The sequence below is a fragment of the Balaenoptera ricei genome, chromosome 3 (assembly GCF_028023285.1).
Source record: "Balaenoptera ricei isolate mBalRic1 chromosome 3, mBalRic1.hap2, whole genome shotgun sequence".
Lineage (NCBI taxonomy): Eukaryota > Metazoa > Chordata > Mammalia > Artiodactyla > Balaenopteridae > Balaenoptera > Balaenoptera ricei.
Genome location: NC_082641.1, coordinates 167,220,087 through 167,238,441, shown reverse-complemented (window position 1 = coordinate 167,238,441; position 18,355 = coordinate 167,220,087). Strand labels below are relative to the sequence as shown.

The window sequence follows — 18,355 nt, the reverse complement described above, 5'->3', positions numbered from 1 at the left end:
CCTCTGCCCCAAAATCTGCATATAACATTGTTGGCCCATTGTATACACAATTCCTCCATATCTACTGTTTTGCATCCACAGATTCAACCAACCACGAATTGTGTGTTACTGTAGTATTTACTATTGAAAAAAACCCAAAACACATATAACTGGACCTGTGAAGTTCAAATCTCTGTTGTTCAAGGTTCAAGTTGCCAAAAGCTAATTTGAAAGAATTTTAAAAACAGCAAGAGAGAAGCAATTCACCTATAAGGAATTTTCAAAACGATTAACAACTGGTTTATCATCAGAAACTATGAAGGCCCAAAGGCAGTGGGATGACATATTTAAAATGCTGAAAGAGGGGAACCTTCAAAATGGTGGGGAGTAAGACAAGGAGATCACCTTCCTCCCCACAAATACATCAAAAATACATCTACATGTGGAACAACTCCTACAGAACACCTACTGAATGCTGGCAGAAGACCTCAGACTTCCCCCAAAGCAAGGAAATCCCCATGTACAAGGGTAGGTCAAAAGAAAAAACAGAGACAAAAGAATAGGGACAGGACCTGCACCACTGGGAGGGCGCTGTGAAGGAGGAAAAGCTTCCACATACTAGGAAGCCCCTTCATTGGCAGAGTCGGGGGGTGGATGGGGGGGGAGCTTTGGAGCCACGGAGGAGAGCACAGCAACAGGGGTGCAGAGGGCAAAGCAGAGAGATTCCCACACAGAGGATTGGTGCTGACCAGAACTCACCAGCCTGAGAGGCTTGTCTGCTCCCCCAGCGGGGCAGGTGAGGGCTGGGAGCTGAGGCTCGGGCTTTGAAGGAAAGATCCCAGGGAGAAGACTGGGGTTGGCTGTGTGTACATGGCCTGAAAGGGGCTAGTGTGCCACAGCTAGCTGGGAGGGACTCCAGGAAAAAGTCTGGACCTTCCTAAGAGGCAAGTGACCCATTGTCTTGGGGTATGTGAGGAGAGGGGATTCCTTCCCTGTCTGTCCACAAAAGGCAGAACACCACTGATAATGAGCTCCAGAGATGGGCACGAGCTGCAGCTATCAGCTCGGACCCCAGAGACGGGCATGAAATGCTAATGCTGCTGCTGCAGCCACCAAGAATCCTGTGTGCAAGCAAAGGTCACTATCCACACCCACCTGGGAGCCCATGTAACACGCCACTGCCAGGGTCCCATGATCCAGGGACAAGTTCCCTGGGAGAATACATGTTGCACCTCAGGCTGTTGCAATGTCTTGACGGCCTCTGCCACTGTAGGCCTGCCCCGCATTCCAATTATAACTACCATATCCCTCCTTCCCCCAAGCCTGAGTGAGCCAGAGCCCCCTAATCAGCCGCTGCTTTAACTCCGTCCTGTCTGGGCAGGAAAAGATGCCTACATGCAGAATTGGGGCCAAAACCAAAGCTGAACCCCAGGAGCTTTGCAAACAAAGAAGAGAAAGGGAAATTTCTCCATGCAGCCTCAGAAGCAGCAGATTAAATCCCCACAATCAACTTAATGTACCTTGCATCTGTGGAATACCTTAATAGACAACGAATGAACCCAAAATTGAGGCAGTGGACTTTGAGAACAACTGTAGAATTTGGGTTTGCTGTCTGCAACTGACTTGTGTCTGATTTTTATGTTTATCTTAGTATAGTTTTTAGCACTTGTTATCATTGGTGGATTTGTTTATTGGTTTGGTTGCTCTCTTTTTTTAAATTATTACTTTTAATTTTTTTTATTTTAATAATTTTATATTTTATTTATTATTATTTTTCCTTTCTATTTTTCTCCCTCTTCTTCTGAGCCATGTGGCTGACACAGTCTTGGTGCTCCAGCCGGCTCTCAGGCCTGCACCTCTGATGTGGGAGAGCAGAGTTCAGGACATTAGACCACCAGAGAACTCCCAGCCCCCATGTAATATCAACCGGCGAGAGCTCTCCCAGAGATATCCGTCTCAGTGCTAAGACCCAGCTCCACCCAATGGCCAGCAAGCTCCAGTGCTGGATGCCCCATGCCAAACAACTAGCAAGACAGGAACACAACTCCACCAAGTAGAAGAGAGGGTGCCTAATATCATACTAAGTTCACAGACATCCCAAAACACACCACTGGACGCAGCCCTGCCTACCAGAAAGGTAAGATCCAGCCCGACCCACCAGAACACAGACACTGGTCCCCTCCACCAGAAAGCCTAAACAAGCCACTGAACCAACTCTAAACACTGGGGGCAAACAGCAAAGACAACAGGAACTACAAACCTGCAGTCTGAGAAAAGGAGACCCCCAAAAAAGTAAGTTAAGCAAAATGAGAAGACAGAGAATATGCAGCAGATTAAGGAGCAAGGTAAAAACCCACCAGACCAAACAAATGAAGAGGAAATATGCAGTCTACCTGAAAAAGAATTCAAAGTAATGATAGTAAAGATGACCCAAAACCTTGGAAATAGAATGTAGAGAATACAAGAAACCTTAACAAGGACCGAAAAGAACTAAAGAGCAAACAATCAATGATGAACAACACAAGAAATGAAATCTAAAATTATCTAGAAGGATTCAATAGCAGAATAACGGAGACAGAAGAATGGACAAGCAACCTGGAAGATAAAATATTGGAAATAACTACCACAGAGCAGAATAAAGAAAAAAGAATGAAAAGAATTGAGGACAGTCTCAGAGAGACTTCTGGGAAAAGACCTACAATAACAAATCCAAAACAATTAAGAAAATGGTAAAAGGAACACACAAATCGATAATTACCTTAAATGTAAATGGGTTAAATGCTCCAACCAAAAGACATAGACTGGCTGAATGGATACAAAACAAGACCTGTATATATGCTGTGTACAAGAGACCCACTTCAGACCTTGGGACAAATACAGACTGAAAGTGAGGGGATGGAAAATGATATTCCATGCAAACGGAAATCAAAAGAAAGCTGGAGTAGCAATTCTCATATCAGATAAAATAGACTTTAAAATAAAGACTATTACAAGAGACAAAAAAGGACACTACATAATGATCAAGGGCTCAATCCAAGAAGAAGATAAAACAATTGTAAATATTTATGCACCCAACACAGGATCACCTCAATACATAAGGCAAAGGCTAAAAGCTGAAAAAGAGGAAATTGACAGTAACACAATAATAGTAGGGGACTTTAACACCCCACTTTCACCAATGGAGAGATCATCCAAAATGAAAAGTATTAAGGAACACAAGCTTTAAATGACACACTAAAAGAGATGGACTTAATTGATATTTATAGGACAGTCCATTCAAAAACAACAGAATACACTTTCTTCTCAAGTGCTCATGGAACATTCTACAGGATAGATCATACCTTGGGACACAAGTCAACCCTTGGTTAATTTAAGAAAATTGAAATCATATCAAGTATCTTTTCTGACCACAACGCTATGAGACAAGATATCAATTACAGGAAAGAAACTGTGAAAAATACAAACACATAGAGGCTAAACAATACGTTACTAATTAACGAAGAGATCACAGAAGAAATAAAAGAAGAAATCATAAAATACTTAGAAACAAATGACAATGAAAACACGACCACCAAAAACCTATGGGTTGCAGCAAAAGCAGTTCTAAGAGGGAAGTTTAGAGCAACTAAATGCTCCCTCAAGAAAAAGAAAAATCTCAAATAAACAATCTAACCTTACACCTAAAGCAACTGAAGAAGAACAAAATAACCCAAAGTTAGCAGAAGGAAATAAATCTTAAAGATCATATCAGAAATAAATGAAAGAGAAATGAAGGAAACAAGAGCAAAGATCAATAAAACTAAAAGCGGGCTCTTTGAGAAGATAAACAAAAATTATAAACCACTAGCCAGACTCATTAAGAAAAAAAGGTAGAAGACTCAAATCAACAGAATTAGAAATGAAAAAGGAGAAGAAACAACTGACCCTGCAGAAATACAAAGCATCATGAGAGATTACTACAAGCAACTATATGCTATAAAAATGGACAACCTGGAATAAATGGACATATTCTTAGAAAAGCACAGCCTTCCGAGACTGAACCAGGAAGAAATAGAAAATATGAAGGGACCAATCACAAGCACTGAAATTGAAACTGTGATTAAAAATCTTCCAACAAACAAAAGCCCAGGACCAGGTGGTTTCCCAGGCAAATTCTATCAAACATTTTCAGAAGAGCTAACACCTATCCTTCTCAAACTCTTCCAAAATATAGCAGAGGGAGGAACACTCCCAAACTCATTCTATGAGGCCACCATCACCCTGATACCAAAACCAGACAAAGTTGTCACAATGAAAGAAAACTACAGACCAATATCACTGATGAACATAGATGCAAAAATCCTCAACAAAAGACTAGCAAACAGAATCCAACAGCACATTTGAAGGATCACACACCATGATCAACTGGGGTTTATCCCAGGCATGCAAGGATTCTTCAATATATACAAATCAATCAATGTGATACACCATATTAACAAATTGGAGGATAAAAACCATATGATAGGGCTTCCCTGGTGGCGCAGTGGTTGAGAATCTGCCTGCCAATGCAGGGGACACGGGCTCGAGCCCTGGTCGGGGAAGATCCCACGTGCCGCAGAGCAACTAGGACCATGAGCCACAACTACTGAGCCTGCACGTCTGGAGCCTGTGCTCTGCAACAAGAGAGGCCACGATAGTGAGAGGCCCACGCACCGCGATGAAGAGTGGCCCCCACTTGCCACAACTGGAGAAAGCCCTCGCACAGAAACAAAGACCCAACACAGCCAAAAATAAATAAATAAATAAATAATAATTAAAAAACAAAACAAAACAAGAAACAAACCATATGATAATCTCAGTAGATGAAGAAAAAGCTTTCGACAAAATTCAGCACCCATTTATGATAAAAACTCTCCAGAAAGTAGGCATAGAGGGAACTTACCTCAACATAATAAAGGCCATATATGACAAAACCACAGCCAACATCGTTTCCAGTGGTGAAAAACTGAAAGCATTTCCACTAAGATAAGGAACAAGACAAGGATATTCACTCTCGTGACTCTTATTCAACATAGTTTTGGAAGTCCTAGCCACAGTAATCAGAGAAGAAAGAGAAATAAAAGGAGTACAAATTGGAAAATAAGTAAAACTGTCACTGTTTGCTGATGACATGATACTATACATAGAAAATCCTAAAGATGCCAACAGAAAACTACTAGAACTAATCAATGAATTTGGTAAGGTTGCAGGATACAAAATTAATGCATAGAAATCTCTGGCATTCTTATACACCAACAAGAAAAAGTCAGAAAGAGAAACTAAGGAAACACTCCCATTTACCATTGCAACAAAAGAAATAAAATAACTAGGAATAAACCTGACTAAGGAGGTGAAAGATTTGTACTCAGAAAACTATAAAACACTGATGAAAGAAATCAAAGATCACATAAACAGATGGAGAAATATAGCATGTTCTTGGATTTGTAGAATCAATATTGTGAAAATGACTATACTACCCAGAGCAATCTACAGATTCAGTGCAATCCCTATCAAATTATGAATGACATTCTTCACAGAATTAGAACAAAAATTTTACAATTCATATGGAAACACAAAAGACCCCGAATAGCCAAAGCAATCTTGAGAAAGAAAAACGGAGTTGGAGGAATCAGGCTCCCCAACTTCAAACTATACCACAAAGCTACAGTAATCAAGACAGTATGATACTGACACAAAAACAGAAATATAGATCAATGGTACAGGTTAGAATGCCCAGAGATAAACCCACGCACATATGGGCACCTAATTTATGACAAAGGAGGCAAGAACATACAATGGAGAAAAGACAGCCTCTTCAATAAGTGGTGCTGGGAAAACTGGACAGCTACGTTTAAAAGAATGAAATTAAAACACTTCCTAACACCATATGCAAAAATAAACACCGAATGGATTAAAGACTTAAATGTAAGACCAGACACTATAATACTCTTAGAAAAAAACATAGGAAAAACACTCTTTGACATAAACCACAGCAAGATCTTTTTTGACCCACCTCCGAGTAAAAACAAAAATAAACATAAAAACAAAAATAAAAATAAATGGCACTTAATTAAATTTAAAAGGTTTTGCACAGCAAAGGAAACCATAAACAAGGAAGACAACCCTCAGAATGGGAGAAAATATTTGCAAACGAAACAACAAATAAAGGATTTATCTCCAAAATATATAAACAGCTTATGGAGCTCAATATCAAAAAAACGAACAATCCAGTTAAAAAAAGGCCAGAACACCTAAATAGATATTTCACCAAGGAAGACATACAGATGGCCAAGAGGCACATGAAAAGATGCTCAACATCACTAATTATTAGAGGAATGCAGATCAAAACTACAATGAGGTATCACCTCACACCGGTCAGAATGGCCATTTTCAAAAATTCTAGAAACAATAAATGCTGGAAAGGGTGTGGAGAAAAGGGAACCCTCTTGCACTGTTGGTGGGAATGTAAATTGATACAGTCACTATGGAGAACATATGGAGGTTCCTTAAAAAACTAAAAATAGAAGAAAAAAAAAAAAAAACTAAAAATAGAACTACCATACGACCCAGCAGTCCCACTACTGGGCATGTACCCTGAGAAAACCATAATTCAAAAAGAGTCATGTACCACAATGCTCATTGCAGCTCTATTTACAATAGCCAGGACATGGACGCAACCTAAGTGTCCATCAACAGATGAATGGATAAAGAAGATATGGCACAGATGTACAATGGAATATTACTCAGCCATAAAAAGAAATGAAATGGAATTTTTTGTAGTGAGGTGGATGGACCTAGAATCTGTCATACAGAGTGAAGTAAGTCAGAAAGCGAAAAACAAACACCGTATGCTAACACATATATATGGAATCAAAAAAAAAAAAGGTACTGATGAACATAGTTGCAGGGCAGGAATAAAGAGGTAGACATAGAAAACGGACTTGAGGACAAGGGGTGGGAGGGAGAAGCTGGAGCGATGTGAGAGTAACATCGACATATATACACTACCGAATGTAAAGTAGTTGGCTGGTGAGAAGCAGCAGCATAGCACAGGGAGATCAGCTCAGTGCTTTGCAATGACCTAGAGGGGTGGGATAGGGAGAAGAGGAGCGAAGCTCAAGAGGGAGGGGATATGGGGACATTTATATGCATATGGCTGATTCGCTTTGTTGTGCAACAGAAACTAACACTGTATTGTGAAGCAATCATACTCCAATAAGGATCTATTTTTTTTAAAAAAAGGTACATGTATGTACCTTTTCCCTATGACCCAGCAATTCACTTCTACAGAAATAAAAACATATGCCCACAAAAAGAAAAAAAAAAAGCCAATAGCACTTTAAATATAAAAGGAAATGTGACAGTGGAGCTGAACAAAAGGCCACATTCTTTTAAAAAAGGAAACTCCTATTATTCTACTTTCCACTTAAAAGCAACTTGACTCAAGTGTGCAGAGATGCAATAGTTTCTGGTTGTACTTTTTCTGATAGAACAGTACAGCAGTGGTCAGTGAACCACAGAAGGCACCCTGACCAGGTTGATAAGGAAGAGAGGTTCTTTCTCCCTGGCATTCGGGTTACATACTTTTTAGGACTATTTGGGCACTTGGAACCTTCAGGGAAGGCGAGCATCTAGATATATAAATGTTAAAAAAGAAACAAGATGGTTGCCATCAGATATAGTAGGATAAAAAGCTGTTCCATAAGCCCCTGCCAGCTCTATGGGTCAAAAGTCCAACATTGCATCAAGACATGGTCAGTGGCCAATAAACACTTGTTGAATGAGTAAAAGTAAGAACAAATGAATAAAAACTCTGCAGCAACAAAATAAGTTTAGATTTGGTTAAAATATGAATAACCTTAGCAGAATTGGGAACCATTAATTACCCCAAGCTCAGTGCTCCTGGACAAGATGCTTTCCTTTTGGAGTCTCAATTTCAACTTCTGCAAAATAGGATACTAGTATTCAGCTCACTTCATTTTGCTTTGATTGAGATTATAAATTCTGGAAGCACAGCAATCTTGTCTCTGTGATCTCCACATTCAGCTGGTAGCAACAAATGTTTGACACATGCACAGTTGCCTAAAGAAAAAAATGAAGTAATCAAATAATGAGATATTAGATATAGATCATATTTTGTAACTTTTATATTATTCAGAGATAGGCTATTGGTTGGAAAACAATCAAACATCTGATGAATTTTGTTGAGAAATAGCCCAAAGCCATTGTTTTCACTGAAATAACTGGTTGATTCATTCTAAAATGTCAGTTTAATAGACCTGTGTAGACATAACCACCAAACAGCCACATTATGGGGTCCATGCATGTTAATATGACCTAAATTCCCACATATCCATCTAGGACTGATGAATTACACATAGCACATGCTGACTGCATGATAGACAAGAAAACTCATAGTCTCCACCAAGACCCAGACCTGGGTTCACACCCCAGATCTGCCATCTGCTGGGCAGATGACCTTGAGCACTAAGCTAGTTAACTTTCTGAATTTGTATTTCTTCATGTGTAAAATAACAATCTATTTCCTACTTCATAAAATTACTAACAGGATAATAATAATAATAAAAAATAATGTGTTGTGTCTAATATGAAATGGGAGATAAGAATAGTTTGCTTCCCATTCTGATTGCTTTCAGAACTAAGGAATAAAAACCCATTAGAACAATAGGACCAAAAAAACCAGTTATAACTAAAAGCAACTTCAGGAGATATTTGGGAGAAAGAAAGAAAGGAAGGAAGGAAGGAAGGAAGGAAAGGAAGGAGGGAGGGAAGGAGGGAAGGAAGGAAGGAAGGAAAGGAGGAAGGAGGGGGAGGGAGGGAGGATGGGAGGGAGGAAAGAGGGGAAGACGCTTCTCCACATCTCTTAATTGCTGACTAGGGAGCAGTTTCCCTCAGATACAGAGATGATCTGTGTTGATCTAACCAACAATTCCCAAGTCTGCCCCACTGTGTTTATAAGGGTTTGAAACAATAGTGTGGGCGGCCTGGAGCCCCTGAAGACACTGCATTATGGCTAAGGAAGTAATTGTGTGTTTTTTTCAGAGAAGCCCCAACTTGTCCAGAAACCAGGAACTTTATCTCAGACCTTGACACTTGCTCTTATTTAGAATTCTTTTCAATATAGATTGTGTCTTCTTTCTGAAGCTACTTAACTGCCTGCATATAAAATCCCTAGGAAATACTTAGGAGCCAACAAGGAGAGAATTACAGCTCTCGGTTTTGGAAAACATCCTGTCCAACAGCAGGGCCTCAGGTATTCACACAGGTAAGGAATCTGCTCCCCTATTTGTAAAGAATCCCAAAGGATGGAGAGCCACAATCTGCTTCAGTCAGCTATTTCAGAAATAAACAGCTTTCTCCACCAGGACATCCTTCCTGTAATCCATCTCATTCTATATTCATTAATCAGGGGGACTTCGTTAAAGTGCTGGTGGGAGAGGAGAACTAAGAACTGTGGTTAGTCACCCTCCAACTTCTTTTCTCCTGTCTGTAAGAAGTTTCTTTAGATGTTTCCACCTAGGTTTTTTAAAAATCCTTTTTTTTTAAATTGAATTATAGTTGATTTACAATATTGTGTTATTTTCAGGTGTACAGCAAAGTGGTTCCATTATGGAACATTCTCTAAGATAGATCCATCCAGGTTTTATTGGAGCAGAGTTTGTAAATCACTTGGCTCGAGGTTAAAGTCAGTCTATTAACTGGCATTTCTAAAAGTAATTCCTTGAATTTAGGCTGGCATTTGGTGACGAGTCACACATGTATTTTGCAGCTGTGAGATTTCAGAGAGCAGTCAGAAGGTTGTCAAAACAAAATGATGTGGTGCCACAAGTAGTGGCTTTGGGTCAGACTGAGTTTGAACCCCCCACTGTGGCATTGGCCATCCTCTGAATCTTGGCTTTCTACTCTGTAAAACACAGATAACAATGCCTATGCACAACACATGCATTTAGCACACTGAGCACAATCCCGGCACACAGTAAACTTGGTAGGTGGAAATATTAAAACCATGGGTGTCTAGAGACCGCAGTGCTGAGAAATCCCAACATCATGTTAAACTGTGGAACAAAGAGATGCTTACCTCTCCCCTCACCACCGCTATCCTCTGACCTGTCTCAACACCTGTTTCAACAGGTGACCAAACTGCTCATTGTCTCCCTGTCACTGAGTTCAGCTTTTGGCCACAATTACAGAACATTATACAAAGCAGAGCTGTGGAAATTTTGTCCATAAATCAGGCTAATAGCAAGAGGTGGTATAGTGGCAGTTTCTTCCTCATTCAGCCTGAGCCACATCTGTGATAGCCTGATTCCATCCTTGTGTTATAAAGTAAAAACACCTACCAGTGTTTCTGGGTATATCTAACGACCTCAAATACTCATCAGTGAAATTGGCAGTTTGTGCCAACCTGCCCATTGCTTAGGAAACACCTGACCATGTCTGTTTGGATCCTATAAAACTCAGGCTGAGGTTGTTTTGATGCTCGAAATAGGTGTGAATTTTCACAATTTCAAAAGCATCTCCTTTAGTCAACTGGATGAGCTTTGATCTATCCCTTTACTTCTGTCATGAGTGGTGGTCTTGTTCATTCACTTAACCACTCAACAGCCTCATTCAGCTGCCACAATATGCACTTTTCATCATTCTGCGCCATGCAGCATGGAATAGGAATACCTTTATGGAACTTAAGTTTGGGCAAAACTCACCCAGGAAATCAGAGTGACCAAGAGAAAGCTTTCCCAGTCTTGGCACTATGGACATTTTGGGCTAGTTAATTCTCTGTTGGGGGGCTGTCCTGTACACCCCTGTGTTTAGTAGCACCCCTGGCCTCTTCCCACTATACACCATTAGCACCCCTCCCTTTAGTTGTGATGACCAAAAAAATGTCTTCAGACATTGACAAATGTCCCCTGGTGGGGGGGGGGGCAAAATCACCACTGGTTGAGAACATCTGGACTAGAGCAGTGGTTCTCAAACTTTAGCAATCATGAGACCAACTGGAGGACTTGTTAAAACAGACTTCTGAGCTGCCACCCAGGGTTTCTGATTTGATAGGTCTGGGGTGGGGCCTGAGAATTGGCATTTTAAGCAAGTGGCTGATGCTACTGATCCAAGGACCACATGTTGGTCTAAGGATACGTGGGTGCCAGCATTTGGCATATCTGGCATGTTTGTGAAATCCCTAATTTAGTGGTTTCCAGATTTGTCTGCAGATTAGAACCATCTGATAATCATTTAAATCTTCCAACAATTCAGCCATATCCCAGACCAATTCAATCTCTACTTCTGGGCATGAGGCACAGGAATCAGTATTTTGAAGCTCCCCAGATAATTCCGATGTGCAGACAGATTTGGGAACTACGGCTCTAAATGCCATTACCTTATCTGTAATTTGGGGCTAAGCAATTTATATCTTCCTAGCACATATGTCCTGTAAGTCTCAAAAGCACAGCTAAATCATGAGCACTGGCTTACATGGAATTGTGCAATCCTTGCATCTGTGGATGATAAAATGGGGCAAATTCAGTTACAAAAGCTTTTCAAGCATGGCATTCTGAAATTGAAAGGAGCACTAGGGACAGGGCAGCAGCTCACACTAATCATGGTAAAGGTGGATGGGTTATATTGTAGAAAGATGGGGCTCTAAGGGAAAAACAGGAAACCTTTAGGCATGCCCTATTGAACGGAGATGGATTTCAGGCTTCAGCTTTCAGGTTCTCCATGAGGACTCTCCGAGGGACCTGCCCTGGTTTCTGAACCTCAGCCTGGAGCCCAGGAAGTAAAAAAGTCAACAGGAGACTGAGGCTCCACATGGAGACTGCAGACTGGGAAAATGTGAGGTGAGTAGGGGATGAAATCGGAGATGGAGAGATGGGGAAGTAGTTTAAAACTCTTACCTCAATTTATGCAGCCCCATAATTGACAACGGGCAAATCTACAACTTCCCCTCTGTCAAACTGCAAAATTTAAAATCTCTGACAATCTGGAAGATGTTTTTGTTTGTTTTTTTATACCATACTTCTCCAAAAAGTAAATATCTTAAACTGTAAAAACCAATATTATGCTTTACAAAAAAGAAAAATCAGTCCAACTGCAGAGGAATAAAAAAATATATCAGTACAGAAAAATCCTAAGAGAGAAAATGAAGACTTGGGCTAGATATAGCCAACGACACAAAATGGTCATTCACATTGAGCATTCCTCTTTTGGTTGTTCATTGTAGTAATTCTTTAATGCCTGTTGGGTACCAGTTCAGATCTAAGCAAGCTAGAAGATGCAAGAATAGAAAATCATATCCTCTTCTTCCTGGGAACAGTCTCAAAGAAAAGGAATCACCCTAAATAATGATTCTGAGACACACACACACACATGCACACACACATTCACTGCATACACTGAAATGCAGATATGTGTGTGTCAATACTTAAAAACTGCCATGAGAAGAAAAATAAACAGTGTCAGGACAACCAAAAAAAGCATTTCTGGATGCAGGTGCTCATGCACAACTCCAGAGAGCAGATGTTGAATTCAGATGGTTATGCCAGAGGATGGCCATAGAGGTAATAGTGTTTTGTGGATGTGTGTGTTTCTTTCATCTACTCACCATACACATCCTACATTGGCCAAGGGCCACAGGGAACCACATTCTGTGGAGAAATATAAAAGAAGGAAAGGACAGAGTCCCTCATCACAGGAAATTTCCAATCTAGATGGGAGATCCCGTGTGCAGTAGAAAAGCCCACCCCATCACAACATACAGAACCCCCTTCAAGGCTTCTGAGAACAAAACCTGTAGAAAGGAAACCTCCAGGTGGAAGGGACTAGGGGCTCTTTGCAGGTACAAGTGTTGACTGTATGATTATTTTGCAAAACTAATTTTCTTAAGTGAGGAAAGGAAGAGTTCTAACATTTATTGACTACGTATTATGCAAAAGGCACAACCTCAACATTTTTCTTATTCAACATTTGCCATAACCCTGAGAAACGAGCTTCATGACCCATTTTACAGGGAGATAAGCAGAGGCTCAAGGTTATAAAAGCAGTAACAGTCGTGCCATTAATAGCAGCCGACACTTAAACAGCACATTCCTTCTGCCTGACTGTACCCAAAGAGCACTCTACAGGTATTAACCACTTAATGCTCTCAACAATGTTTGAGATGAGGAGCCTGAGGCTAGTAACCTGTCCAAGTCACAGGGCTGGGAAATGGTGGAGCTGAGGCTTGAACCCAAGCTACCTGACCACAGAGACTAATTCCTTAAGCACAATGGTTTAAAACTGGGTAAAACCTGCAACAGACATTCTGCCACATCTGGCTCAAATTATTACAGATTCTATACCGGTGAGCTCTTATTCTTTTTCATTTGCCTTAGAGAAGGGGGAAAGGGAAAGAAAGGTAACTTATGGTGGAGTTCTAGTGCTGAGGTTCTCCACTGGGTACAATTTTTTCCTGTTAGAGGACATTTGGCAACGTCTGCAAACACTTTTGTTTGTCACAACTTGGACAGAATACTTCTGGTATCTAATGGAAGCATCCAAGGTGCTGCTAAATGTCCTGCAATGCACAGGACAGTGTGCCCCCTACCCACAGCAATGATCTATCTTAAAATTTCAATTGGGCCAAGGTTGAGAAAGCCTACTCTAGAACAGTTAGGAGGATTTTGGATCTGGCCTAGAAAATCAAAAATATGTTGACCAAGGCTCACGCTGCTCATGGAAAAAAATGAGAATGTTGGACTACGGTCGTTACAGCTGTAAAATCTACTGGTTCTGAGCCATTTGAGACACCAAACGACACAAGCTGTGCCTATAAGTTTTCCAAAACAGGGACAACATAAGGAAATTCTTTTTGGGGGAATATTTTAAATGTACCCGAGAACTTGTTTTTATGCAGGATATGGTGAGATGAACAGATCAGTAGATGATTGCCATTGAAAAGATAGTTTGTTACTCACAGTTCCCAAGAGGAGGAGGAATGTCATACCACACAAGACCACACAGGAAAAAACTAGGGTTGGTAAGGAGGCAGAAGGAGGTGGGTGTGGGGGAAAGCATAGGTAAAAGCCTTTAATGTGGTTTTTGGGGGGATAATTGGGTGAGACAGGGTAAGCAGCTGAGGAGGTTTAGGGTTAGTTTGAATAATTTTGGTGGGCTTTAGGCTACAAGGGTGGTCTCTCGTTGTCTGGGACCTGGCCCTGTGGTGATCTGGGGCATAAGGATAGTTTCCTGGACAGCAGGAGCCTGGTAAATGGAGGCAGATGGTTTGTTTTCACATCAAAGTCATTTTCCAGGGCAAGTTGTTTACTATCTCTATGAATTGGCTAACCCTAAGAGGGGCAGTTCTTCCCTGGTCTGCAAGGAGTCAAGACAACAAAGCATCATAAAACAGAGAAAATAGATGCAGTATGTCATATCTTCACTAAAAACTCATCTTGAATGTTTGGGTTTAACAGTGTTAACTTCTTGTGCTTAGCTTCAGAGACAGGTTTTGGGAGTAGACCCTGCTACACTCTGAGTGTATTTGATTCATCTCTAAGGGATCTGTGTGCCCAGTGTGAGCAGCCTGGAAAAGGTGGAATTTAAAGCCATGGATAAGAGGGGCCCCATGGCATAGCAGGAAGAGCCAGGACAAGCACTGAGGAGAGGATTTCCCTGTGATCTACTGTGAGACCCAAGGCAAGTCCTGGCTTCAAATTTCCTTTACACCTTCAACCATGAGATGTGGGCAGTAGGTCTCAACTCAAACCACACATCAGAGTAGCGTGGGAGATTTGAGAAGTACAGGTGCTCAGGGCCCACTCCCAGGGAAGATTCAGGGAAACGGGAAATACATATCTCCATCGATTGTACAGCCCTGCTAGTGATTCTGAAGGACATGCAGATAAAGGCCATAGTCTCTCACATCTCTGACATGCTGTGCCTCTGAAACACTTTGCTGCTCCTCCAGCCCTGTCTCAGTGACCCAGTGGTGTCCACCAGCTCCAACATTCTCCCACATTCTCAACTCATTATAGAACACTGGGCAATTTATTTCTCTTCAATCTCTCCATTTAAGTCACTTGCTATCAAACTCAAGCCCAGAAATACAAACCAGAATTCCAAGCATTCCCTAGGATTTGGGACCCTGGAACCACCAAAGAGCCTAGAGGCCTCGAAGGCTCATGGAATTTGCCTGGTGGCAACTCTCCGCAGGCTCTCTTACAGCAGAGCAAGTGGTTGGAGTTTTTCCCATGTCTACACCTTTTAAAACTGCCTTAGGGTGACTTCTTTCCCATCATAGCTTAACTTGACATTTATTGAAAGTGACTTTACCTGAATAAATGTAATTCAAGAAGGGAGAACTTTAGGCCCCCAGATCCTTCCTAAGGGAAACATTGAACCTGATTTCCCTACTCCTACCATGAAGTCTACAGATTTATACTTACAATGAGGCCCATTCACTACCAAAAATTTTAAAAGCGATCTTCTTACTAAGATAATAAGACTTAGCTCTAGTGAGACCACTTAAACGAGGTGACAGTTATGAAGATGAGGACAACATACTGCCAGAAACCCATATAAGAGCAATTATTGCATCTGAGAACAAAGAGTGTGTCTGGGACTCCTGAGGGACAAAGTGACAAGGGAAACAAGGCAAGACACAGGTCTGCTAGCTGATAAAACACACCTTGTCAGCCACCGTCACAGGCTGTCATCTATTTCTACGAGAAATGCATCACCTGAATCCTCAAGTAAATAAGAATTTTGAACCACATAATTCACATAATGTGTGGATCTAGTCCTCCAATTAAGCATGAGAGTAAATGTTTCATTGAAAAAATTTTTTCCTGTGTGCTTATTTATTTATTTATTGTAAATATTGCTAAGTATGCATATTTTGCAAAACATAAGGTGTTCTAACTTGCTGTGGTTTCTCTTCTAGCTTTTCGAGATAGAAACTTTGATCATTGGTTTTCCGTCTTTCTTCTTTTCTAACATTTGCATTTTGTGTTTTAAGTTCCTCTCTGAGCAGTGCTTTGGCTGCATGCCATGTCTTTTATAGTAAGTTCTCATTGTGAAATAATGTTAACCCTACAAAAATTTGCAACTATATTAGCAAGAACCCCCACAGCCCCTTAGCCAGCCTCGCCAGTTACTTTCTGCCGTTTTCATCCATCACCTTCTCTCTGACTCGGGTTGGATGCTTCTGCGCCCTTGGTGAGCCAGTTCACTTTTCCTCCCCACAGTGAAGCTCAGCAGGAGGCAGGCAGGGCCTCTTGGAACCACTCCTCCACCACCGGCTTTGTCTTCACCAGCCTTTTTAATGACAGCCGGATGCACTTGTTCCTCTTCAGCATGGTAGTGGTCGTCTACACACTTGCCATGGCCAGCAACGCTGCCATGGTCCTCCTGATCTGGGCAGATGCCCGGCTCCACACGCCCATGTACTTCCTTCTCAGCCAGCTGTCTTTATTGGACATCTTCTTCACCTCAGTCACTGTCCCCAAGATGATAGCAGGCTTCCTCTTTGGATGGATAAGCATCTCGTTTGGAGGCTGTGGGGCACAAATGTTTTTCTTCATGTTCCTGGGGGCCACAGAGTGCATCCTGCTGGCCCTCATGGCCTATGACCGCTACGTGGCCATCTGCAACCCTCTGCGCTACCCGGTGCTCATGAGCCGCCGGACCTGCCTTCTCCTGGTGGCTGCCTCGTGGCTGGGAGGGTCCCTCAACTCCTCCATCCAGACCGCACTGACCCTGCAGTTCCCCTACTGCGGCTCAAGGAAGATCGCGCATTTCTTCTGTGAGGTGCCTTCACTGCTGAGGTTGGCCTGTGCTGACACGGCTATCTATGAGCTGGTGCTCTTTGTGACGGGCGTGGTGGTCCTCCTGGTGCCCATTGCATTCATCACCACCTCCTACGCCCTAATCCTGGCAGCTGTGCTCCAGATGTACTCTGCAGAGGGACGTTGGAAGGCCCTGGCCACCTGCTCCTCCCACTTGGCAGTTGTCAACCTCTTCTACGGGCCCCTTATCTACACCTACATGTTACCTGCATCCTACCACTCTCCTGGTCAGGATGATGTAGTGTCCGTCTTCTATACGGTCTTCACGCCCATGCTGAACCCTGTCATCTACAGCCTCAGGAACAAGGAAGTGACAGGAGCAATGAAGAAGGTCATAGGGAAGTGTGGGGTGAGTAGGACTGCTTAAGACCCAGGAGAGAGGGATCTCCACCTCTAAGATGCGCCTTTGGCTCCAGGAGCCCATAGGAGGATTTCCTTCCGGGATGAGAAGAGGCCCACATCCACATGTGGAAAAGTGAAAGGGACACTCCCCATTCCCTTCCAGCTCCCACACTTCTCTTCAGAAAGATGTCCAAATGATTCATGTCCACCCACCTTTCCTACCTCAACAAACTCCAGTCTGGCTTCTCCATCTGTCCCTTGTCCAAAGCAGCAATCACTCATCATCTCTATGTCACTAAATGTCCAAGCACTTCCCATTCTCTCCAAAGGGCTCCCAAAGCCCTTAATCTCTGGCTCTTTCCTCAAATTTCTCATTTCTCCCTCTCCTCCAGCCACAATAACCCCTTTGCTATTCCTCAGAATTCCTAGGCGCAATCTTACCTATGGGTCCTTCAAAGCAGAGTTCTCGATGCATGGGCACTTTCCCCCACATTTTTTGCATGGTTTTCTCCTTCACTTCATTTAGGAACTGCTCAAATATGACCTTTTAGAGATGCCTACACTGGCCACCCTGTCCAAAATAGCATTCCCACCCCATCCCACCATCTTTTTCTAACTTTGTTTGTGCACTCTATATTTCTTGTTCTCTTGAGAATGTGCAATTCAGGAGAACAGAGGCTTTGATCTTTAATGCTGTACTCAGTTCCTAGAAGAGTGCCGGGTACACAGAGTCCATCAATAAATACCTGTTGAATGAATAGGTAAACCTAAAGAAGATTTTCTTACCTCATCCCAACAGCGTTGGCACTGTAGCTAGTTCCTCCTTGAAAATCTCTCTTCCCTTGGCAGTGACACCACATTTCTGGATTTCCCCCTACTTCTGGCCCACTCCTTCCCATTAAGTGATGAGTGCCTCAGAACGTGGTGCTTGACCCTTCTCTTCTCAGTGCACACTCTCTCTCTCATCACTCTCGTTCAAGACCATGGCTTCAGTTACCAACTGACACTGAAGTTGGTCACATACTTATAGAACAACCAGATGTCTCCTCCAAGATCTTTACCACCCAATTCCACCATAACACCTTACTGGATGTTTCAAAGGCACCCCAAATTCATCATGCCAAGAAACAAAGGCATGATCTCACTTTCATGTCTGGTAAATGAGTGAATGC

At 42.1% G+C, this 18,355-nt stretch overlaps 1 protein-coding gene across 1 annotated transcript; it reads left to right on the top strand.

Moving 5' to 3' along the window:
* Nucleotides 1–16,275: 16,275 nt before the first annotated feature.
* Nucleotides 16,276–17,208, top strand: LOC132363970 (olfactory receptor 2T27-like). The gene has a single exon (XM_059919706.1). The coding sequence runs from the start codon at nucleotides 16,330–16,332 to the stop codon at nucleotides 17,206–17,208; it is 879 nt and encodes a 292-aa protein (XP_059775689.1). The 5' UTR covers nucleotides 16,276–16,329.
* Nucleotides 17,209–18,355: the final 1,147 nt, after the last annotated feature.

Coding starts and splice junctions, on each gene's coding strand:
- LOC132363970 (XM_059919706.1), top strand. CDS start 16,330: ATGCACTTGTTCCTCTTCAGCATGGTAGTGGTCGTCTACACACTTGCC.